General features: G+C 39.6%; 2 protein-coding genes and 1 pseudogene across 5 annotated transcripts in view; all 3 read left to right on the top strand.

Moving 5' to 3' along the window:
* The window catches only part of BRWD1 (bromodomain and WD repeat domain containing 1), a 132,920-nt gene extending 124,201 nt beyond the window's left edge, over nt 1-8,719 (top strand). For both annotated transcript variants that reach the window (XM_033232486.1, XM_033232488.1), the window contains one exon: nt 6,818-8,719. In XM_033232486.1, coding sequence (XP_033088377.1) covers nt 6,818-7,209 — 392 coding nt within the window. In that variant the 3' untranslated portion in view covers nt 7,210-8,719. The remainder of the gene's footprint in view (nt 1-6,817) is intronic.
* Nucleotides 8,720-10,456: 1,737 nt separating this feature from the next.
* Nucleotides 10,457-18,986, top strand: PSMG1 (proteasome assembly chaperone 1). 3 transcript variants are annotated; one of them, XM_033232490.1, is made up of 7 exons: nt 10,457-10,928; nt 12,283-12,389; nt 14,041-14,192; nt 14,486-14,548; nt 15,821-16,019; nt 16,892-17,028; nt 18,780-18,986. In XM_033232490.1, exons 1-7 carry the CDS (start codon nt 10,798-10,800, stop codon nt 18,852-18,854), a joined length of 864 nt encoding a protein of 287 aa, XP_033088381.1. In that variant the 5' UTR covers nt 10,457-10,797; the 3' UTR covers nt 18,855-18,986. The 3 variants fall into 3 exon arrangements, with proteins under 3 accessions (XP_033088381.1, XP_033088382.1, XP_033088380.1); XM_033232491.1 differs by having other exon boundaries at nt 10,667-11,115; XM_033232489.1 differs by having other exon boundaries at nt 10,702-10,972.
* Nucleotides 18,987-22,015: 3,029 nt separating this feature from the next.
* On the top strand, nt 22,016-23,467 carry LOC117095790 (annotated as a pseudogene).
* The last annotated feature ends 654 nt before the right edge of the window (nt 23,468-24,121 follow it).

The following is a 24,121-nucleotide window of genomic DNA, read 5'->3' as shown; positions in this document are numbered from 1 at the left end:
ATGGGTTTTTTTGGTTATGGTGCTATTCCTAAGGTTAACTTTGAATATGTGACACACACACTCCTAAGTACCTTTAAGGAAAATAAATCATTAATAGTTAAAAATGTTTACATTGAGCACTAGAACATGTTTGGCTTTTTTTCTACGTTATGCAAAATGCCCAGGGATTTAACGCACAGGTGTACTTTATTATTTAGGGTCAGTTTGTAGTATTCTTGAGAAAAAGATAAAGGGTTATAATTCGACTGTGAACTGATCCAGAAATAAGTGCTGTACTTTTCCACTGCACTTGAAGTTCAACTAATGGTGTATGTGAAAAACAAAAACAAAAACTACTTTGGTTGTGTATGTCCAAAGTCCTATGGTTTTATTCATTTACGGTTTTAAAGGCTTTGAGGTACTCAGATTTGATTTTTGCTTTCTTGGAAAGACTCACTTTACCAAGCATATAAAGGAAAAATGATTTCAAACATTCACAAGATAGATGAGTGTTAACAAAGCTTTCTTTTTTCGTGTCCTCCTTATTTAAAATGGTATACTTACAATGTGAAGTAACTTACGAATAAAAGGGAAAGTTTATCCCATATTCAAGTAATTCCTAAGGTCGGCCTCCCTTTTTGTAAGTGGCAAATATCTGATTAAATCATTTCTCAGTTTATTAATCCTTGGAAAGTGATATAGCAGTTACTCACAGCTTGTAAATTACAACAGAAAGGTTCCTTTCAAATAGTAGAGTTGCACCTAAAGAGGAAATTGGGTTTATAAGAAAATGAAGGCAAAGAACTTAAGATTTAAGAAAAAGCACTTCAAAACAGAAGGGCAAATGGAAAAGGAGGATATAAAATAAACCAATAAAAATACCATCTGAGGGTGTTACTGTCCAAAAGTAAAGAATAAGATGCATCACTAAGCCCTTTGCACTCATTATGACCTCGTATGTAAAAACTATTAGAATAATAAGAAGTGCATACTACATTCCTTCTGTCTTCTAGACTTTTTGTTTTTGTAGAAGAATCAGAAAACAATTTACTAACCTCCCTGTTTGATATTAAAAACTAAATAGGAAGAATTTTAGTATTTTCTGTCAGTACAAGTTGAACTTGATTGTGCCAACTGAAACCCCAGAAGTTTGTATATCAGTAGAAGGCAAGAACATCGTTAAAGGTGCTTACAATCTTTTTTGTTTTCCTTTCCACTCCATTGTATCAATTTTTTGAGTAACTTTTAAATGGCTAGAAAATGGTCTTTTTGCTTTGCCCTTTTATAGCTGAAATAACCAGCTCCATTCTTTTTCATGAATAGTAAGTTGATATATTTATCAGGTATCTTGCAGTTGTCACCAAATACTGTAGTTTTCTGATGTTGTATGGAAATAATAGTTCAATTATTCTAATGTGATGGAGTGCAACAAGTCATTGTAGAACTTTTCACCTGTTAATGTTGAAGTTATACCTCTGAACTTCTGCCATGGATATCAAGGAAATAATAAAGCAGAAACCCTAAGAAATTTGCAACTTAACAGTTTGAGACTGTCTATTATCCTAGTATTTAGGAAGAGAAGGAATGAATTTGTCAAAACTAGGTGACAAAATAGAGCATTGTAGGAAAAATTGATTCCAACTAGATTAGCAAATGTTAATCCCTAGCTCAAATTGTGAATACTAAGGATTGATAAGTAAACTATGTAATGCTAAGGGCTGTGTTGTCTTTTCTTATGATTTTAAGTTTTAAAGGCTATTACAGAGATGTTGCCTAAGGATACATGGGGATTCTCAAAAGAAAGAGATTTTTACCCTTTTCATAATCTGCCGAGCTGGATCCTAATATATTGTTAAATTGGTAGAAAAATATCAAGATTTTAAATAGATGTCTGCTCAAGAATTGCTTTTCTAGATTTGATGGAGGGAGGGGGAGAGTCAAATCATTTGGATTCTACAAATCTGCAGGCTCTATCTTTGGCAACAGGTAAATAACTAGACTATACATCTGTTTCTCAAGTATGGCAAGACCAATAGTTTGAATTTAATTATCAATGCTATGGTATACTTTCTGGTCATATTTTAGTTATGTCAATTTTAAGGTAAGTTTTTTCATTTATTAAAGACCTTAAATGAGATTTTAGACTGCCAAAGAGAAGAGGCAGTCCAATTGACCTAATTGAAATGAGATGACCAGTATATAGAGCCTAGATGGACTACAGCAGCTCTACCTCTTTGTTTTATAAGGTAAATCATTTTAAAAATTACCTTTTTTGGGCCGGACATGGTGGCTCACACCTGTAATCCCAGCACTTTGGGAGGCCGAGGCGGGCGGATCACGAGGTCAGGAGATTGAGGCCATCCTGGCAAATAAAGTGAAACCCCGTCTCTACTAAAAATACAAAAAAAATTAGCCGGGCATGGTGGCAGGCGCCTGTAGTCCCAGCTACTCGGGAGGCTGAGGCAGAAGAATGGTATGAACCTGGGAGGTGGAGCTTGCAGCGAGCCAAGGTGGTGCCACCGTACTCCAGCCTGGGCAACAGAGCGAGACTCCGTCCTTTTTTGATCAGTGGTTAAAAGTTAAAGGGATCTTTAATTTTTAATATATTCAAGTTAATTTTCTAAGTGTGAAATCAGTCCGTGGACGGCAACTATATATTCACCTACAAAATCCCAATCATAAAATTACAGGAGCCTGTCAAGCAGATCTTTAGTTTTCCACTCCACATAAGATCGTTAATGTTCTAAATTAATCAATTCATTTAGATGAATAGATTTTTTGTCAATTCCTAAACACAGTATAATAAATTTGGCATTTTCATCTTAAGCAAAAGGGTTAAAAAACAAAAAGCACTACTCCAAGCCAAATACATTCTAGCTGGTTAATTCCAGACTTGTCCCAAGTGGTTCCCCAACCTCTTTTCCACTGATAATTTCTTTTCATGCAGGCAGAACATAGGGTGCGAGGGCTGCGAGTTACCTATGAGCTTGGATAGCGGAATTCCAGCGAGTCAGGAGCCCTGCTGGAAAAGGGGTTTGCCACTGGATTGTCTGTGGCCTGGTTTCTTTCCAGTACTACAGTAATAGGGTAGATTGAAAAGAAGTATTTACTTCTGATTCTGCCTACATTTAGTGTGAAATGCTCTTAAAGTATTGCTTCTAAAAAGCAAATTAAGCAGTTAAGGTCCCTGAATTCATATTTCAAAATAAGGCTTTTATGAGATTTTTTAAAATTGCAATAGCTATCACAATTCTTTTGTAGAGTTTTTCTAGGGGTGAGAGAAAACTGTATTGTGATGAGGTAGATTAGTTGTAGTTCCAGAATAAAAACAAAAATTCAGGGTTGTGTGGTACCCATCATTGAGTAAACTGAACCCTAAAAATGAAGAAGCTAGTGAACTAGTTTATGGAATTATTTCTGTCGGTCTCTTGACCTGATACTGCCATACTGCAGTGTTACCAGCTCCCCCCAGAAAATGGAACTGTTTAAAAACACAGCAAGTTACAGAAACCATTTTATTCTACAGCCATTGGGATACTTCAGCTTATGGGACGTTTTTGGAAACTTCTGCTTTGGGAGGCATGAAGATCATTGATAAATGTTACTTGCTTTCTGAGTTTTGGGGTCATTTCATTGCTTATCAATGAAGGGCAGACACAGGAGAGAATATCTCAAGTCTTTCTGATAAAAGGCTTGCCTGAGGGAGCTTATAACTTGCACCTAGAGGGTTTACCCACTATGTGGATTTGCTTTATCCACCAACCACAGCAACCAATCATGTCAAGATTCTAGGAGCTTATGAGAGAGGCTAGTATGTTTTCATTTTGAGTCAGATACTCTTTTCTCATTCTCAAATCTGTTTTAAATGCTCCAATTTAAAAAATGCCAGGTGAAAATTCTGTAATGCTTTTGTAGTAATCATGTGCAGTTTACTTTGAATTCAGGAAAACAGTTTTGTATGATGAAATATTGTGCAGAATCTGTAAGGTAGCTTAAAAATTTAAAAAAAGTCTAATTAGAATATGATTAATCCTTAAAATTTAGGAACTAGAGATTGTGTTGAGTCAGAACTGTTATGTTTGTATCCAGGTTTCTATTTACCACAGACACCATCTTAGAATACACACATATCTGTGAGTTATAATTTAAAGTGGTCATCCAGGTAGATAGATGATTATGGAGTGCTACTACAGATGTAAATTTTTACACTACTGATGTGTTCTTCTCATACTCAAATAGGGAATCACTTCCAGGAAAACAACAGTCCTTAAGCACTCAATGACTTTCTGAACACGTGACTGAAACAAGACCATCTGAGACATTAGGACTGGTGGGATTCTACTGATTTTTTAGTATTACATGGCATTATCACAAATGTATTGTTAGAGCAGCAGCATCCAGAGTTCTTAAGCTCGTACCCTAACACACAAATTTGACTTCTAACCCTGAAATATCCTATATATATTTCTAAAACTGTAGTTTTCTTGAGAATAAAGCACTTTATAATTTACTCAGTTTTCAGTAATAAAATTAACACTGACTTAAAAGTATGTATTTAAAAAAATTCTCCACACTTTTCGGTCTCCCTCAGATTTTTATCCTTATTCTATGAAATTCCTGTTTTGTTGTCTAAGACTTAAGAGATTCAGCTTTATCAATTTAGAGTTGCTGTGTACAATGTAATTCATAAATTCTCCCTCCTTTGGGCATAGTTATTGAAGTTCAAATTTCCTTAAAAAGTATTTTTAAAAAACCTGACTTTAGTTTTTTTTCTGCAGAATCTTAACTTTTCCATTATTCCAGATGACAAATAAACATTTATTAAAATGTCTTACAATTAGTATTTACTAGGTTCCTAAATTGTCAGTATAGGTACTTTGATCACACATCAAAATGGAATTTCTGCAACTTAAAGCATTTTGTTACAAATAAATTTTTAGTTGAAATAGAATTTTAGCTACTATTTGGATGAGTAGGTTGTCGGGAATGAACCAGTTATTTTTATTTTTTTCAAAATGCAAATGGTGCAGCTAGTTGATAATATATTCTCATCCAACTATAAAAGTGCAAATTTCACCTTAATTTTGCATGTTTCGAAATTTTTGTTTACCCTTTGTAGCACATTTATATTTTAGCATTTGCTAACATTGATTTAATGTGTTAAAGATACATTTTGGATATAGGGTTGACTTGTTGGAGATACTAGTTCATAATTTTAAAATTCCCAAGAAAAGTGTCTTTGAAGTGGTAAACACACTACACTTTAAGCCACTTCTCTTCCCACAGAGCCCAACTGAAGGAGGTAAGGGCATGCTGCATGGGAGTAATGCCATGATGAGCATCTTACTCTGGTAAAATGCCATTTACAATGCCTGGAGACCAAACACTGAACAAAACATAATGCCCTTAGAAATAGAATTTCACTGGAAAAGCATGTGAATCACATAAGTTGGCAAAAGGAACTGATGTGTATGTGGTGGGGTTGCTTTGAATAAAGTATATCCTAACCTATTCTGGGGAGAACACTTATCTTAGAGAAATGTGAAATCAGTTTCATAGACTTATGGAAAAATCTGAAGTGCTTGCATTGTGAGGGCAGAGGACTGCCTCATTAATCTGGCTGTATGAACATGTCAGTCCACAGAAGCAGTTTTTACCTGTACTCATCTGCCCTTTAGTCAGCTTAGTGACAGAAGGGCAAGTATCTTCATAGAAGTTCAGAAGGTTGGCATTGGTAGTTTCATTGCTACAGAATAATAGTGTTACTTGAAAGTACCTGACTAAAAGAGCTCTCAATTTCTAGTACTTAGCAGTAAAAAGAATGTGGTAGAGTCCTCCAGAAGTCTAGTGTGTGTATAGGATATCAACTGTAGTTATTTCAGTCATCTACAGCCTGACCGTTTGAATGCTAAGTGTCTGGGAACTTCAGGCAGGGTCCTACAAAACAAACTGCCATCAAGACTGGTGTGTACCATGAAGGCAGTTTTAGATAGTTTGACTGTTCATGGCTGCAAGAAAAACCTAAAATTCAAAGGCCAGTGAACTTCAGACACATAAAAGGAGTATCACTTCTGTTCTAGAAGAGTAGTAATTAGACTTGTTTGTGAAATCTGAAAATTTGGCTTTGAGACACTGGTAACAATAAACATATCTGAGCCCTCCTAAGTTTGGTCAGCACGGAGTAGTAGGTCTGGCATCATGTGGCTGTGCACAGCTCCAGTGGGATTTCAAGCCCCCTCTAAAAACTGCCTTTGTCTGCATGAAGGACTTAACTCTCCAAAGTGTTTTTGTCTGGCAAATCCCTTCACAATTTTCAGCTTTCGTCTGAATGCTTCCTCAAAGGAAGCCTTCCTTGATCCCTTAGGCTAGGTTAGGTTTCTAATCTGTGTTCTCATAGCACTCTGCACTTTTTAGTTCCTTTAAGCAACTCTACATATGTGTTATCTTTTAGAATTTTAATCTGAATCTCGTGTGTGTCACATACCTAGGTCAGAAAATACTGGAACAATGAAATTAAGCTTTAGTAATTCAAATTATGTAAAATGCTCATATATATGTTTTTAGATTAGCAGCTTTATGATGCCAATGCTGAAGGAATTTTTCACCCCATTCTTACAAGTCTGCTACTGTTTTAAGTGACATCTTTATAGTTGTAGATAAGCAAATGTAAGGTTATATCAATGCTGAGCCCTTAGTATCACATTTTAAAATTTATCATTTAGTAATATGACTTTTAAATTTATTGTTTCCGAATGAGTGTTGTTGAGGAATGTTAGCAGTAGTAAAATCTTGTGTTACAAGATTTTTGCATTTACATGAACTTTCACTCATTTTTCAGAATTTGTTCCTAGAGACAGAAAACCCAATACAAAAGTGAGAACATGTATGCATAATCAGAAGGATGCAGTGCAGATGCCTAGTGAAACTCTGAAAGCAAAAATGGTACCTGAGAAAGTTCCCCGCAGATGTGCTACTGTTGCTGCAAATAAAATAAAGATAATGAGTAATCTAAAAGAAACGATCTCAGGACCAGAAAATGTCTGGATTAGGAAGAGTAGCAGAAAACTGCCCCATCGAAATGCTTCTGCTGCGGCTAAGAAAAAATTACTGAATGTTTATAAAGAGGATGATACAACCATAAATTCTGAAAGTGAAAAAGAGCTAGAAGATATTAATAGAAAAGTGCTTTTTTTAAGAGGGTTCAGATCCTGGAAAGAAAATGCACAATAGTGACTATGAGAATGTAGAAGTGCTATCTGAAAACAGTTGGGCCACAAGTAAACTCGCAGTTACATTCTGCTCCCAGCTCTAAAATTACTCCCTTACTGGCATCTTCGGAGGAATTTTCTAAAAGCCATAATCCAGTGGGTTCCTTCCAGTCAGCTCTTGTACAGACACGTGCTCCAGGGAATTCTGAGGAGGAAATAGATTGCAGAGTCTGTAGGTGGAGAGGTGGAAAGAAAAGACAAATGGCCTGCTATAAGACTACTATTCCTTCCCAGAAAGCAAGGCCTTGAAGACATGATTCCTTAGAGGAAGAATATAATGGGAAGTGTACAGGCTAGGAAGAACTTGGAGTGAACAAATTTCAAAATCTCAACCTGATGCTAATTTTAAGGGTTCTCCATTAGAGTGTAAAATTCAGACCATGACAACTATGGTGTCATGAGGGAAAAAAATCAGGCACTTTTCCAAAGGAAGTGCTAATGGGCCTATTTGACTTCTGAGTGAAGCAAAAACTACCTAGATCCAGTCCCTATAATTCACATCCCCAAAGGTCAAAAACAAACTAGGAGGACCTGGGAATGTCAGCTGGAGATGTTGATTATTGAGTTCTGATGTAGAGTGTTGGAAATAGGCAATTAGAGAAAGTCCATTGATGTCATTTTGTTTATAATATTGCAGTTCATACTGAATGACCACTTGATATGACTAATTCAGGGAATATATATTTTTATATGAAAGCTATGAATGTTACTATCACGGCTTATCCTTATTTTTACTTTTATGTAGCAGCATTTACAGAAATGCCAAAAATGTGCCTCATTAAGAGGCAGGTCTTAGTTTAATCAGATAAAAATAAAATATATAGCTTAAGATCAAAACAGTCATATTTTTAGATACAGTGAAATCTTTTATGTTTCTCTACAGCACCTTAAAAATTAGGACTTGAATACTTTGAGTACTTATTACAGTCTCATCCCAACAAACTTTAATGGCAGCATGTGTGGCCTCGGCTAGGATTAGAAAATCTGGTCGTGGTATAACAAGTGTATTTACAATAGGATTTAATTTGTTGTTAATATGTATTTGTTGAAATTAAAATTGCCATATTAAATGAATGTACTGTCACATCTTTTTAACATAGTAATGTGTTATTGGAAAAATTAAGTTGTTGAAAGTAAGTTGTTTTTCCACTTAAAAATATCTGCATGTGTAAATCTGAAAAACTGAATTACAGAAACCTAGGGTTTTCTATTTCTTTTTTAAGTCAAATGCATTTTTTTTGTTGTTATACAGATGAACCAAGTGTCCAAAATACTTCAGAAATTTGTGATTGCATGTCTGTTTTAAAAAAAGGCTTTTTGTTTTTTAGCATAAGCCAGAATATTCTAACCTACTAAGTCTGTGTCCTTTGCTCCTTTTGTAGTATACTTTCATCTAAACTACTGATCCCCAGTATGTTGATGCACAGGTGAGAAGGGAAGAATTCCTAATAAACTGCTATTACTTTTAGGTGCATGGGGTTTGATTTTTGAGTTCTAATGAAATGCTTAAACAACTTTCCAGTTCAAAATTTACTTAATTTACATTTCTTGAGTCTATTATGTCCTCAACAAATAACTATATAAAATGAAGTACTTAACTCTCAGTGAAGACTATTTTATGCAATGGTTTTTTTTTTTTGGCAATTTCAGTGTAATGAAAGAATTTAAGCTTTGAATTTATAATTTGCTGTGGTAGGGTTAATTTCTGTCAGTATTCGAGATTGTATTACCAGTCTTGCATAATGGAATCCTTTTTTGGCTAAGTATTCGAACATATTTGCCTTTTTAAAAAGTGGCCTAACTTATTGTAACTGCATGAAAAAAGCATTTGCTTAAAACTTAACATTGTAAAATTGTTCTCTCTGAAATGTGTGCAGAATTTAAATCATGGCCAAATGTATTACTATTACCCTATTTACAGTAATTTGCTTTGCAGAAAATATTTCTTCATAATGGAACTGTGAAATCAAATTGAAGATCTTACTGGTAAAAATGACAAATTAACAAAAGGACTAAGACAAGTGGTGCCCAACCTTTTTATTCTGCAGTTCCATCATTATAATAGACCAATTAACCCAGGAGTCCTAATGTTTTAAAACATCATTTTGGTAATCTTGTTTATTCCATCTCACTAAGGATATCCAAAGTTTCCTAAGCTCTTACTGGCTAGCAATTTAGTCTTAATTTTATTGCTAAATGTTCAAATTTTGCTTCCAAACTCACACTTTTTTTTTTGCAGATGTGTAGATCTGCTAAACACTAATTTTATGTAAATGATTTTGTTGATCATTATTTTTCCACATCTTAAAATGTTTCTAGCAGCTTTGAGATTTTATCTCAACAGGCTCTCTCTGACCCCAAAGTAGTACTTACCTTTGTGACTACTGACAAAGTCACAACATGCAGGCGATGTCATGTATTTCGGTACAACTAAATCTAGGAAACAGTTTTTATTTTTCATTGCATTACTGCATCTTTTCATTTTCATTTAAATTATGTCCCCGTTTTCTCTTGCTTGAAACAGTGCTCCTCGAGCTTTGTCTTCCAGCACATTTGAAAGAGAACCAATTAATCACACATTTTGCTTAATTAAAGGCTATTTAAAAAAACATTTTGTATTAGGAAATGGCCAAGTTTAAAAAATACACTATTTTTTACATTCTCATAAAAATGTTTTTTAAATCGGCTTGACAATCATCATCAGCTTTTGAAATGTGAATTCCTATTGCCAGAGTAAAGGTCTCATTTTTATACCACCACGAAGCGCTGTATTTCTTGCTGCCCTTGCGTCCGCCCGTGCCCGCTGTCTGAGGGCGCGCCTGGCTCCGGGGGCCCTCAGTGCCACCGCGCGGCCACCTACCTGGGCAGTCGAAATTTGGAGCGGGTGCACTAAGGCTCCCCCAGTCTCTCCTATCGCAGAAGGGAAAGGGAAACGGACGAAAAGAGAAAGGCCTCACAGCTCCCGGACGCCAATGCCAGCGGCGCCGGCGCCGCCCCTGCACCCCTGGTTCCGCTACCGCCGCGACCGGAGGCCCCGCCCTCCTCTCGCCCCCCTGCCCCTCTAGCCCGCAGTCCTCCCACCTCTCGACGCCCGCAGGGCTCAAGCTGCGAATGAACACATTCATACAGGCGTGGATACAGGCGATGGCTCACGCCTGTATCCACGCACTTTGGAGGGTCAAAGCAGGAGTATCGCTTGAGCCCAGGAGTTTGAGACCAGTCTGGACAACACAGCGAGACCTCAACCCCACAATCTGTAATTTAAAAACAAAAACTGCGGGTACTCCTGACCCAAGGCGTGGCAGCGCGAGCGGGCGCTGTAGGGGGCGTGGCCGCAGGCTCTTGGTGTGCCTGGGGGCGTGGCCTGTGCAGGGCGGGGCGTGGCGCCCGCGCCGTGGGGTTGTGGCCGCGAGCTCGGGCTGTGCGCGGAGGGCGTGGCCTGTGCGGGGCGGGACTTATTGCCCGCGCGGTGAGGGAGCGTGGTCTCGCGCATGCTGGCGTGCGCCGTCCCGCGGCGCCGCAGTCGTGTCCAGCCGGTCCCGGGTCGGCTATGGCGGCCACGTTCTTCGGAGAGGTGGTGAAGGCGCCATGCCGAGCTGGGACGGAGGACGAGGAGGAGGAGGAGGGGCGGAGGGAGACGCCCGAGGACAGGGAGGTGCGTCAACAGCTGGCGCGGAAGAGGTGAGGCACCCGGATAAGGGAGGCGCGCTCTCCGCTGCTGGAAGGTACGCGGGCCTCGCAGCCGGGACGGCACCGAAGGCCGGGGCTCCGCGGTCTTCCGAGTGACCCCGCGGTTGCCGCTGCTCCGTGGCTCTGCTTGGGCCCTGGGTCTCCATGAAGCCGCGGCGTCCGTCGGTGCCAGGCCCAGGTGGGTGCGGTGCTCGGGTGGATCCGCTGGCGTTTCGTGGAGTCCAGGGTGAAGCCGCTGTGGGAGGGCTGGGTTCATATCCGTTCTTTAAAGGCTTCCTGGAGGCTTGGTGTCTTGAGGACTCGTGATCTTCCCGCTTCTTGTCACATTATGTTGGGCCGCAGCGCTCTCGCGGGTCCCACCACGTTTGTCATGGATTGTTCGCGGACACACCGATTCCCTGGAAACTTTTTAAACCTCCACCCCACACTTCAATGAGCATAATATGTCAGTAGCAGATGAACACTCTTTAAAAAAATTGTTTCCAAACACATAAAAATGTGGGAGAAAATAGTCAAGTGAGCCCTGACCCCTAACACAACCAGGTAAATTCAACGGGAAGATTTTGCCACGTTTATTTCCTCTCCCGCCACTCTAAGCGAATTCCAGTCATCATGGCCTTTCACAAATTCTGCATTTTTCAGAATACATCTCAAACGTTTTAGGGATTTTCTTACATACGCTATTATCACCCCTAACAACACTAATATTAATTTTTCAGTATGATTTCATAGCCCATGCTCACTCACGTTTACCTAGTTTTTTCAAATATGATATTTTACAGTGATTTGTGTGAATGAGGATCCTAACTGTCTACAGGTTACATTTACACGTGTCACTTCATTTAGAGCAGCCTCCTCTTAACCCTCTTAAGAGACAGGACTGGCTGACCTGTCCAGTGCCCCACACTCTGAATTTGTCTGATAGCTTCCTTGTGGTATCACTTAACGTGTGTTTCACCTGCATGTCCTGTAAATGAATGTTCATTTGTAGGTTTGGTCAGATTCACATTCAGTGTTTTGTCGGCAAGAATGCTTCTACTAAGTGGTGCTTTCTGTTTCTTGTTGCAGGCTATCCCCAGTTGTCTCACTTTTAGGGATCTAAGATTGATCCTTGGGTCAGGTGGACAGCCTGACCACTATTTTAGAGTTCTCCCTAAACACGTATACAGTAGTTTTATCTGTTGGTTATCATTGCCTGAGTCCATCGTTTTCTGAGGGTATTAGTTACATTCTATATAAAACTAACGTGCATTTTATTTATTGTGATACATATAGTGCCCTTTTGCCATAATATGATACTGTTTGTATTGAAGTTGCTTTAGTTTCATCTTGTTTCTTGTGTTAGGGAGGTGCGGCTCCTTCGAAGACAAACAAAAACATCTTTGGAAGTTTCTTTGCTAGAAAAATATCCGTGCTCCAAGTTTATAATTGCTATAGGAAATAATGCAGTAGGTAAGTGAAAATGCAGAAGACTTAGTCATTTTGTTGAAAGAATGAAATATAAAGTTACTTATAGTCTTCCATCATAAAAGATTTAAAATGTTTAGTACTTTAAAAAGCCACAGCAGAGTGTATTTCTGAGTAAAATCTCTCTCCTGTTCATGTTGCATCTTTTTTTTTTTTTTGGTAGAGATGGTTTCTCTCTGTGTTGTCCAGGCTGGTCTTGCACTCCTATCCTCAAGTGATCCTCCTGCTCTCAGCTTCCCAAAGAGCTGGGATTACAGGTGTGAGCCACAGCACCTGGCCTGCATTATCTTTTTAATAAACTGAAAAGGTCAGATTTAGGCTGGGTGCAGTGGCTCACATCTGTAGCCCCAGCTCTTTGGGAGGCCAAGGCAGGAGGATCTCTCGAGGCCAGGATTTGAGACCAGCCTGGGCAACATAGCGAGACCCTGTCTCTACAAAAAAATGAAAAAATGTAGCCAGGCATGGTGGTGCTTGCCTGTAGTCCTGGCTACTGAGGAGCCTGAAGTGGGAGGATTGTTTGAGCCCAGGATTTCGAGGCTGTAGTGAGCCATGATCCTCCCACTGATCGTGCTCCAGCTTGGGTGACAAAGCAAGACCTTAACTCAGAGAAAAGCTTTAAAGAAAATGTTTTTGGCCGGGCGCGGTGGCTCAAGCCTGTAATCCCAGCACTTTGGGAGGCCGAGACGGGCGGATCACGAGGTCAGGAGATCGAGACCATCCTGGCTAATACGGTGAAACCCTGTCTCTACTTAAAAATACAAAAAACTAGCCGGGCGACGAGGCGGGCGCCTGTAGTCCCAGCTACTCGGGAGGCTGAGGCAGGAGAATGGCGTAAACCCGGGAGGCGGAGCTTGCAGTGAGCTGAGATCCGGCCACTGCACTCCAGCCTGGGTGGCAGAGCAAGACTCCGTCTCAAAAAAAAAAAAAAAAAAAAAAAAAAGAAAATGTTTTTAGCCTCAGGAACTCAAAACTCAAGGAGCTGTTTCTAGTGTGTTGACGTATCCGGGTTTATGTAAATGTTTTTGAGTTAATAGACTCCTTTGAGAACACAATGAAAACTCTAGAGACAGTAATAATTATCAACATGTTTTAAGTACTTAAGTTCTAAGGTCCTTGCATGTATTAATTCTCTTGGTGGATTAACGTAAAAACAGTGTAGAGTGCAGCTAGGACAATATACATCTACAAATACACACATATACCTTAATATTTTTAGGGTGTTCACAGGTTCTGATGAGAACATTCAGGAAACCCAGTTAAGATTCCTTCCTCTGTAAGGTACCCCTAGTGCTTGTAGAACATAGTAAGTACATGGTGGCAAGTAACTATGGAGTTATTTGTATAAAGTTCTGCTGGCCTCAAGTTTTTCGGAATAGTATTACCCCATGAGCATGTGGTAGAAAGTCTATCAGCAAACCTGCCTTCTTGGTCCCTAGCTCTAGGATTGTCTTAATCAGGGTGTGGCCTTTTACTTCTTCGGGGCCTCAGTTTCTTTTTCTTTGTAATGGTGGTATTAGGTAGATGGTCTTGAATGGCTCTTACAGCTCTCAAATTCTACAGTAACTTGAGCTTTTTATTGAATAGAAAATACAGCTTGCAGAGCCAAACACTAACTTACGTGAACTGTTTTTTACAGCATTTCTGTCATCATTTGTTATGAATTCAGGAGTCTGGGAAGAAGCTGGTTGTGCTAAACTCTGGAATGAATGGTGTAGAACAGCAGACACTACACATCTGTCCTCCACAGAGGCTTTCTGTGGGTTTTATCATCTCAAATCCAATCCCTCGGTAGGTGGAACTTGTGTGTTTGAAAAGTAGTCATTTAAGGATCACTTATATGGTATTTACTGGTAGTATACTTTAGTATGGCAAGTCTTTCAGTTGCTCTGTCAGTGTATACTTTCTCTGATACTAATCACCAATAGTGGTTTGACTCCTAAATTTTAAAGAGAGTAGGTCAATAATGGAGCCAGGAAAATAAGTATTACCTAAGTGTTGTCATTCACATATTACACATATGGTGATAGTTTGGGGTGTGTATAAAACTTACTTGACAAAAAACGTGGAACTTGACTTTTCAGGTTTTCCTCTGTCAGTGCAGTTGCTACGTTGCAGAAGATCAGCAGTATCAGTGGCTGGAAAAGGTAGGAGAGAAATGAAAACCTGTGAATGGTTAGTCTACAGGAGTTTACATTTTTTATGGGTTCAGTGTCTTTTAACTTAAACTTATGCAGTCAGATATTTCTTTAAAATATTGTGGGAATTTCTTTTGGAATATCAAGAGTAAAAGAACTTGCTTATTTAACATGACCAACCGATTGTGTTTTATACTTCTGTGACCTACCATCCTCAATGCTGAGGTACAGAAGTATAAAACACAGTTGGTCCTCAGCATTGAGGACGGTAGGTCACAGAAGTATAAAACACAATTGGATTCCTCCCGCCCATCTTTCTTTGTTTACATCACTTTAGATCTTATTAAAAGGTAAAAGTGTTCTTAGAAATCTATCAAATCCAGACTCTTCCTATTATAGAAGAGGACAGTTAGAACCACCATGATTGAAACTTACCTATAAGTGTAGTAATTCCAAAAATGAATTTCATAAGAGTTATTTTTCAGGTGTCAGTGGTAGGTGGGAGAGGGAATGAATGTTAGGTGTGTACTTGTGACTTTTTTCCTTTGGACAGCAGGCCTGTAGTCACTATTCTGGCACTCTGACTTCATTTACTCCACATCACAGGCCCCTTAAGTAGGCAGTGCTGGCGTGATGTGTTCATCTGTTCTTGTGTTGCTATAAAGAATACCTGAGGCTGGGTAATTTATAAAAAAAGAGGTTTAACTGGTTCACAGTTCTGCAGGCTGTACAGGAAGCATGGTGCTGGCATCTGCTTGGCTTCAGCTGAGGCCTCAGGAGCCTCCAATCATGGTGGAAGGTGAAGGGGGAGCAGGCAGATCACATAGTGAGAGCATGAGAGAAAGGAGGAGCCAGCCTATTTTGAACTACCAGCTCTAGTATGAAGTGAGTAAAAAGGGAGAAGTCACGTATCACCAGCAGGATGGTGCTAGGCCATTCTCGAGGGATCTACCCCCATATCCAGTCACCTCCCACCAGGCCCTGCCTCCAAAACTGGGAATCACATTTTAACTTCAGATTTGGAGGGGACAAACGTCTAAACTATATCACCTTAGTTCACTAATGAAGAAAATGTCTTGGAAAAAATTGCACACCTAGAAAGCAGAACCAAGATCAAACCCAGGTTGAGACCGCAGGTGTGTTCTGTTTCTCTAGGGCACACTCCCACCCCTGCTAGGCATATTATTATTGTCTGTGGTGTTAGGTGAATACCTAGAGGAATGTTTCCATTCTGTAACAAAATTATGTGTTTTTTTAAATTTGAAATCAATTTTATGTTAGGTTTTTGGCTCTTGTCCGAGGAAGAACATGCAGATAACTATCCTCACATGTCGACACGTTACCGATTATAAAACCTTAGAATCCACTGGCAGCCTTCCTTCTCCTTTCCTGAAAGCCCTGAAAACACAGAATTTCAAAGACCCTGCGTGTTGTCCATTGCTAGAACAACCGAATATCGTACACGACCTTCCTGCAGCAGGTGGTATTAAAATTTGTAACATTTACATTGTATCTTATTCCTTTATTGATACTTATTACTTTCACCGTTAGAGGTCTTTTTGAGGTAGTTTATTAATGATGATTGATACCAATATATTGCTGTTAGTCCTCAACATCTGTAGTTACAAGTGCAGTATATTTAGTTTGAGTTTTCAGATTTTCCAGACACAGTTATTTGAGGAGCTCAGGTTTCTTAACTGTTAGGCTTCAGACATGCTGTGTTTCTTTTCGGTCTTTGATTATTCAGAATGTAAGCCAGTGTTAAATATAAATTATTGGTGCTTGAAAAGTTGATAAAGTATGTTTTAATTATCAAAATAGAAGTTTTGAATATTGAATCTTGATAGTTGCTTCAATTTTTTTTCATTACTGTCACATCTGCCATCATATGACAAAGAGACTACCATTTACTTTTCAGTGGGTAATGTATTACATAATTGTTATTATATGAACTGTATTAAAATGGGGTTGATTGGGTTTTTTTTTGCTTTCAGTGTTTACTAGAATGAGAAGTGGCTAAATATTTTACTTTGTGCGTTTTGTATTTATTTGTTATGTATACTTCATTATGGTCAGTAGAATTTTAATCTTTCAGCTACTTAAAATCATCTTAGCTGTATTTTCAGGAAATGTAAAGTTAATATTTGCAAAAGAAGAGATTATTAGGAAAATAAATTGACTTTGAAAGAAAATCTACATTATAATTGGTTCAAAATTGCAGTAAATACCTTGACTGAAAGAGGCAGCTGAGAATAACTACTTTTAAAAACAGCCTTTTTTATTTAAAGGTGTTTAAAAATAACATAATAGAAGACTTACGTGTTTTTTTTTTTTTTTCTTGTATATTCATAGTTCTGAGTTACTGTCAAGTATGGAAAATCCCAGCAATTCTGTACTTGTGTTATACTGATGTGATGAAATTAGACCTAATTACAGTGGAAGCTTTTAAGCCTATACTTTCTACCAGAAGCTTGAAGGGTTTGGTTAAGGTAAGGTTTTAACTCATTTAAATTAATAGCTGAGTTGTTATAATGAGCTTAGTAACATAAATGTATGGTGTCATTTTAAACCTAAGCAATGCTTGGAGACCCATTCTTCTCAAAGTGAAGCTTCCTAGTGTGGCAGTTTGAATTTGTCATCATCTCTTCTGTATACGTCTGTAACTTGACAAATGCTTTGTTCCTGTGTGACAGAGTAATGCAATGCGATTAAATCCCAAATGTCTATGTGGACAGATGGTTTTACTGTTGAAGAAGTTTCTAGAACTACTTTGGAAGGTTTTAAAAAAATTTTTAATTTAATTTTTGAGAACGTTATTTTTGAGTATAGTGTGGATCAAATTATTATAATATTTACCCAATTTTACAGAGAACTGGATATGTGAAGATGAGAGAATTACGTGATGAAGCTCTTCCTTACTCTTGGTTTATACCTTTGGGCTCATTTTCTAAAAAAAATTGGAACATGTACATAAAAATGTTTGCCTGTAATCTCAGGTAGTTGAGGGATTCCATTACTTTCTTTTAAGAGACTTTTTGGAAGTCCACAGTCTCTGGTTTAAGCACGGTTTCTTTACAGGAAAGAGGTTGTCACAACATTGTCCCTCAGCCTGGTTTTATTCTGGAATGGCCATTAGTGTTAAGGCTGTTGTGATAAGTTGTTGGAAGTAGCTCATTTTCCAGGTCTCATAAATTAGTTTGTTACTAGATTGTCAGCTCCTTGTGGTAATGGACCACGTTTTTTAATTTTGGTATTCCAAGTTTACCACATCCTTGGCATGTTGAATAAATCCGTCAGTAACCATTTGTTGAAGAGGACAGCTGTAAAACTGTAATTTAGTATACTGCAAGCTTATCTTTCAAATTAGCTAGAATCAGGGATAATCTTTCTGACACATGAGTTAATTTATTTTTAGCATCTGTTTCAAAGTATATGCTGTTTGTCTTGTTTGTTTAAATAGCCGATTGCCTCATCTCACTTAACTTAGAGATGAGTTCCCATGGGCGGGGCTGGGCCGTTTTGTTTACTGCTGTAGGACTGTGTGTAGTACACAGGTGTGTCGTAAACATTTGGACTTCTTCTGAAACTTGGAAATCATCTGTCATTTGGGGTTTAAAGAAGCTCAGCTTTTATGAATATACTTTCAAGTGGAAATTTAACTCAGCATTTTCATTTTTGCTTTGAAGATAATGATTAGCAGGAGGGTAAGATGGTGGTTCTGCAGGGGGCTGTTTTCTTAATGACCAAATATATCAGCCTGAGTCAGTTCATTGTTTCTGACCATTTAAAAGTGGTATTTTCAATAAGGTGGAATTATTTTGAATTCTTGCTGTTTGGCAGTTTAGTTGGATTTGAAAGATGGATGAATCTTAGGGGGTAGAAGTGTGCAGAGGGAAGCAGTGTGAGCAGAGTGGGGGAGTGTGAGGAGAGCCATGAGGAGCACGGTGTTGGTGGAGAGGGGAGGAAGACATTTGTGGGGAAGGTCGGGCGGGTTGGAGCATGGACTTCCTCTGGAGGCCGGGAGAGCATCGGAGGCCAGGAAATCATCGGCAAGTGTGGCTGGGAAAGGGCCTGTTGAACTGACTTTCCTGCTTGCTTTTTGTAGAGAAGGGGAGAGTAAAGGCCGCGCCTGTCCCATGGCTGTTGTCTCGAGTGTGGAGATTGCAGGGTTTGGGGAGGGGTGTTACCTCTGCCTGAATCCCAGGGGTCTCACTGTATTAATTGTTTTCTCTCCTTTCAGAATATTCCCCAAAGCACTGAGATACTAAAGAAATTGATGACAACAAATGAGATTCAGAGTAACATTTATACATGATCTTAAACATTGTTTTGTAATGTATGTTACTTGTCCATTCCTTTAAGGGGAGCAACGTGCACTCTTCTGTAGATTACTTTTGGGGGATATATTTTGAGAACGATGAAACGGAATAAAATTGTAAAAAATTAATTGTAGTTTTAATTCCTTATTTATGATATTATTCACAACTGAAATAAGCCAGGCATTTTCCTTTTATCCACTAGGTGGGAGTATTGTTGTATTTGAATATTTCGAGGTACTATAGTTAAATTTTTATCTTATCTTATTTATTTATTGAGGCTGGATCTTGTTCTGTTGCCGAGGCTGAAGTGCAGTGTGCTATCATGGTTCACTGAATCCTTGACCTCCTGGGCTCAAGCATTTCCCCCGCCTTGGCCTCCCAAAGTGCTGGGATTACAGGTGTGAGCCACTGTGCTCAACTTTAGTTAAATTTTTGAAAGCTATAGAGATCAGCAAATTGTATTCATGTGGCAAAGTGTAGTTAATTAGGTGTAACTATTCACTGACCTGTTGGTAATTCTTAATATGTGGAAATTTCTGGATATTTTAGGAGTCCTGCAGTGTTTTTGTCTTGTGGATAAAAATTGATGACAAGGTAACAAAATTTATTTACTAAAAATGAAACAAATGTGTATTCCTCACTTTTTAGTAATATCTGACAGATAGCCTCTTCACCCAGACTTTCCTAGGGCTCTCTTTCAAGGCTGGCTCTGTGCGTATCAGCAGTTCTCTTACAGTCATGTGTTACCATTAGGAGTGTGAATGGAATCATGAACCCGGAGTAGCCACACGACTTCACAAACTGAACTGCATTCATGAAATTAAATTTTAAAATGGTGGAGTTATATGCTTCTTATCTCTTCTGCTTTCTTTTTCACCTTTTTAGTTATTGAATCATTTACATCTTGCAGATTTAGAGTACTTACCCATTTATATTTTCTAGTTCCAGTTCATTTACTGTTTTTGGTAATGATTAGAAGTAGGGTAAGGAGATACTGTGTTCTGACTCCTTCTTGAGTAAACTTGGTTTCCTTAACATAATCAAGTTTTGGAAGTCTTGTGCATGGTGTCTATATATGAATATATCCTGAAGGCAGAAATCTAGGCATTTCCCTTGTTGAAAAAAAGTTTGCATTCATTCAGAACTGTGTCTGCAGAGCCGTGAGGTAACATCATATGACCTGGAATCTGGTCCTAGCTGGAGCTAGATCCTCTTCTTGTGCTGAGGATCAGTGTGGTAAGTAAGGAAGAGTAATCTTGGAAAAGCAGACTATGTTCAATCCCAGGCCACCCCTTACAGGCCAGGGGACTTTGGGCAGATGCCTTGAAGCTTCCTGAGCAACAGCTTTCTCAGTTGTAAACTACAGATAATACTGGTGACAGTACTCCCTGGTGGTTATCTACTTCCCTTGGGGTCCAGGTTTTCATCTGCTTAATGAAGGAAATTCCCTGCTTTGCTGAATTGTGAGAATAATGATATAAGAATGCTTTTGAAGAACCGTAAGGTGGTATTTCCATGTTGACACACCTTCGTGTGCCCCACCTCACAGACACTGACTGTGATGTGGTAAGAAAGGAGCGGGGAGCTGCTTTGGGGGCAGCCGGAGCTCTCATTCTTCATTCCTTCTTGTACTTCCTCTTGCTAACTTGAGAACCGTGGAGCTCGGCAGTGTCAAACGGCTAAGAGTGGAAGTAGTTGGGGGACAAGTTTTGCATCAGCAGTAATCCTGGGAGAACCCTGGAAGCAGATAACTCTGGGCATTGTAGTTATAATTTTGGTAAGGAAAGAATCATAATTGCTTCAGACTGCCCAGCAGTAAACCTCTTCTTGTGATAAGAAGCAGGCAGCAGGTGCAGGAGTTGGCCGTCATCGCAGCAGAGCCACGTTAGGGCCAGATACCAAGCCAGGTACGTGGTGCTTGCCCATAGTCCCAGCTACCTGGGATGCTGGGGCAGGAGGATCGTTTGAGCCCAGGAGTTCCAGTGTAGCCTGAGCAGACGTCAGGCCTGGGTAGGTTTCCCATTCAAAGGAGAGTGCCTGAAGAAAACAAGCAATACGAAGGATAGAAACAGCATTAAAAATGCAGAAGAAGAGCATTCTGTTGAAAAATATGACTGTAGGAAACGGCTGTTTTTAAAAGTCAGGAACCCCTGCTTTTTCCAAAAGTAAGTAACGAGATGTATGAGAAGCAGCAGCTAGCTGAAAGGAAATTTTAAAGATATCATGGAAAAGATTTTAACAGGCAAAACTTCAACTTTAAAATTAAAATAAGTATTATATAATATTAAATAACAGAACAAATAGTATGTGATCTAAGTTGTATATATATTACGTATATATAAAATAGTGTGTAATACAAAGCCATTATGTGGAGGACTAACTTGAGATGGTGTCCTAAGATACAGGACAGAAATGGAGAGGTAACAGATGACGCAGACAAGACAGTATATGTCCAGTGTATTAGAGCAGTCCACAGAGAACCAGTAGGATGTGTACAGTCACGCACCACATAAGGACGTATCAGTGGCGGACCGCATGTAGACAGGGGTCCCATAAGATCATAATGGAACTGAAAAATTCCTATCGCCTAGTCTGTGGTAGCCATCCTAAGTTCAGAGCTCATGTATTATTTGTGTTTGTGCTGTTGCTGGTGAAAACATGCCTACTGTGCTGCCAGTTATGTAAAGATCCAGCACATACAATTATGAACAGTACGTGATACTTTTAATAAATGACTATGCCACTGGTTTATGTACATCCTATTTTTTTGCTATTTTAGAGTGTATTCCTTCTACTGATAACAAAAAGTGAACTATAAAATAGGCTCAGGCAGGCCCTTCCCGGAGGTATCCAGAAGAAGGCATTATCATCACAGGAGATGGCAGCTACATGTGTGTTATTGTCCATGAAGATCTTCCAGTGGGACAAGATATGGAGGCGGAAGACAGTGATATTGATGATTCTGACCCTGTGTAGGCCTAGGCTAATGTGTGTGCTGTGTCTTAGTTTTTAACAAAAATAAAAAGCAAAAAACAAAACTTTTGATTGGAGAAAAGCTTATGGAATAAGGATATAAAGAAAAGTATTTCTGTACAGCTGTACAGTGTATTTGTGTTTTAAGCTAAGTTACTAGAAAAGAGTCAGAAAGGTAAAAAAAAATAAAAATTTAGAAAGCAGAAATGTTATGGGAAGCTGAGGTTGACACCAGCAGAGGCAGCAGCTGGAGCAGCTACAGCCTGCGCCCTCTCCTACCTGCCCTGGGGTCTCTCCCTTCTTTCTCCTCCTCCATCACCTTTTCTCCTCCTCTTCCTTGCCTTTCTGCCCACCCCTATTGTTCCACCCCTGCCCCGCCCCACCTGCTCTCTTTTTTTCCCTCAGTCGCCTCCTGCCTGGAGTTCTTGGTTTTCATCCCCACTGGCCAAGGACTTGACCACTCCAAGTCCAGCTCCCCATAGCCCTGCTTTATATGGATACTGGTATGAGTGAAGTTGGATTAAATGTCGTTCTCACCACCTGGCTACTTATGCATGGAAAGGAAGTTGGCAGTATCATCAGAAAGAAAGGAGAATCAGTTAAGATGCCTGAGGAGAGTGGCGCATGTATCAGCATCTTAGAAGGGAGTTGTTCTGAGAGAATTATCACCTTGGCTGGACCCACTAGTGCCATCTTCAAAGCCAGATTGGAAGAGGATATCAGTAGCTGTGTGAACAATAGCACAGCTGCCAGTAGACCCCCTGCTCACCCTGATGCTGTCGATCCCTGCTAGTCATTGTGGCTCATTGGAAAAAGGTGGTTGCAAGATCAAGGCAATACGAGAGAGTACAGGGCTCAGGTCCAGGTGACAGGGTATATGCTCCCCAACACTGCTGACTGAGCCATCATTATTGCTGGCATTCCACAGTCCATCACTGAGTGTGTTGGACAGGTCTGTGTGGTCATGTTGGAGTCTCCCCCAAGCGCATGGCCATCCCATACTGGCCCAAGCTGTCCAGTTCTTTGGTCATCTTTGCGGGTGATCAGGACAGGTACAGCACAGGCAGCGACAGTGTGAGCTTTCTCCACACCACTTCGTCCATGTGCCTCAACTGTGACCTAGAGAGACCACTTCTAGAGTTGACCAAGCTGTACCAGTTGACAATGCAACAAACTAGTTTTTCCACAGTGGATGGCAACGCTGGGATTCAGTGCAGGTTTGGATGCATCTGCTCAGACCACTTCTCATAAACTCTCCATTCCAAATGATATTGGCTGCATAATCAGGTGTCAAGGCACCAGAATCAATGAGATCTATCAGATGTCTGGAGTGTAGATCAAAATTGTGAACCCAGTGGAAGGATCTACTGATAGGCAGGTTACCATCACTGGATCTGCTGCCAACATTAGCCTGGCTCAATGGCTTATCAGTGTCAGGCTCTCCTTAGGATGAGTGGCATGGGGAACAGCTAGAACAATGCAGATTCACGTACTATAATGCTGTTCACCACCACCCACCATCAATCTCTAGTTTCTGAACAGGCTACCATGCCAGGTTTTAAATAGTTTGTAAATTTTTGGTTTTTACACACTGTCATCCATTCCTTTATTTTTTATTTTTTAAAAAATGAGATAGAATCTCACTCCATTGCCCAGGCTGGTCTTGAACTGAGCTCAAATGATCCTCCCACTTTGGCCTCCCAAAATGTTGGGATTATAGGCATGAGCCACTGTGCCAGCCTGTCATCCACCCATTTTTTTAAATTAAGGTGTTTTAATTCCTTTCTCTGTTCCAGTGTTGATACTGAGATTTTATTTAGCAATACAGGTTTCTCCCTGTTTTTGTAGTTGTTGTTTGTTTGTTTTTTGAGACAGGGTCTTGCTCTGTCGCCCAGACTGGAGAACAGTGGGGCAAACATGGCTCACGGCAGCCTCGACCACCCAGGCTCAAGCAGTCGTCTCACCTCAGACCCCCAAGTAGCTGGGACCACAGATGTATACCACCGCACCCGGCTAATTTTTGAATTTTTCAGAGAGACAGGATTTCATTATGTTGTCCAGGGTGGTCTTAAACTCCTGAGCTGAAGCAATCCACCTACCTCAGCCTTCCGAAGTGCTGGTATTATAGGCGTGAACCACTGTGCCTGGCCCTCCCTGTTTTTGTTTTTGTTTTTTGGCTTATGAATTTTTCTGTTTATTATGAAAATGTAAGAGTGGGATGTTAATACATTTCAATTTAGTTCTGTAATAGGAATTTTTCAAAAAAATTAAAAGGTGCATTGGAACTTTT

This window comes from Trachypithecus francoisi, unplaced genomic scaffold (genome assembly GCF_009764315.1).
Source record: "Trachypithecus francoisi isolate TF-2019V2 unplaced genomic scaffold, Tfra_2.0 Lachesis_group14, whole genome shotgun sequence".
Lineage (NCBI taxonomy): Eukaryota > Metazoa > Chordata > Mammalia > Primates > Cercopithecidae > Trachypithecus > Trachypithecus francoisi.
Note: the sequence above shows the minus strand (reverse complement) of the source record. Positions and strands in the feature narration are given on the sequence as shown.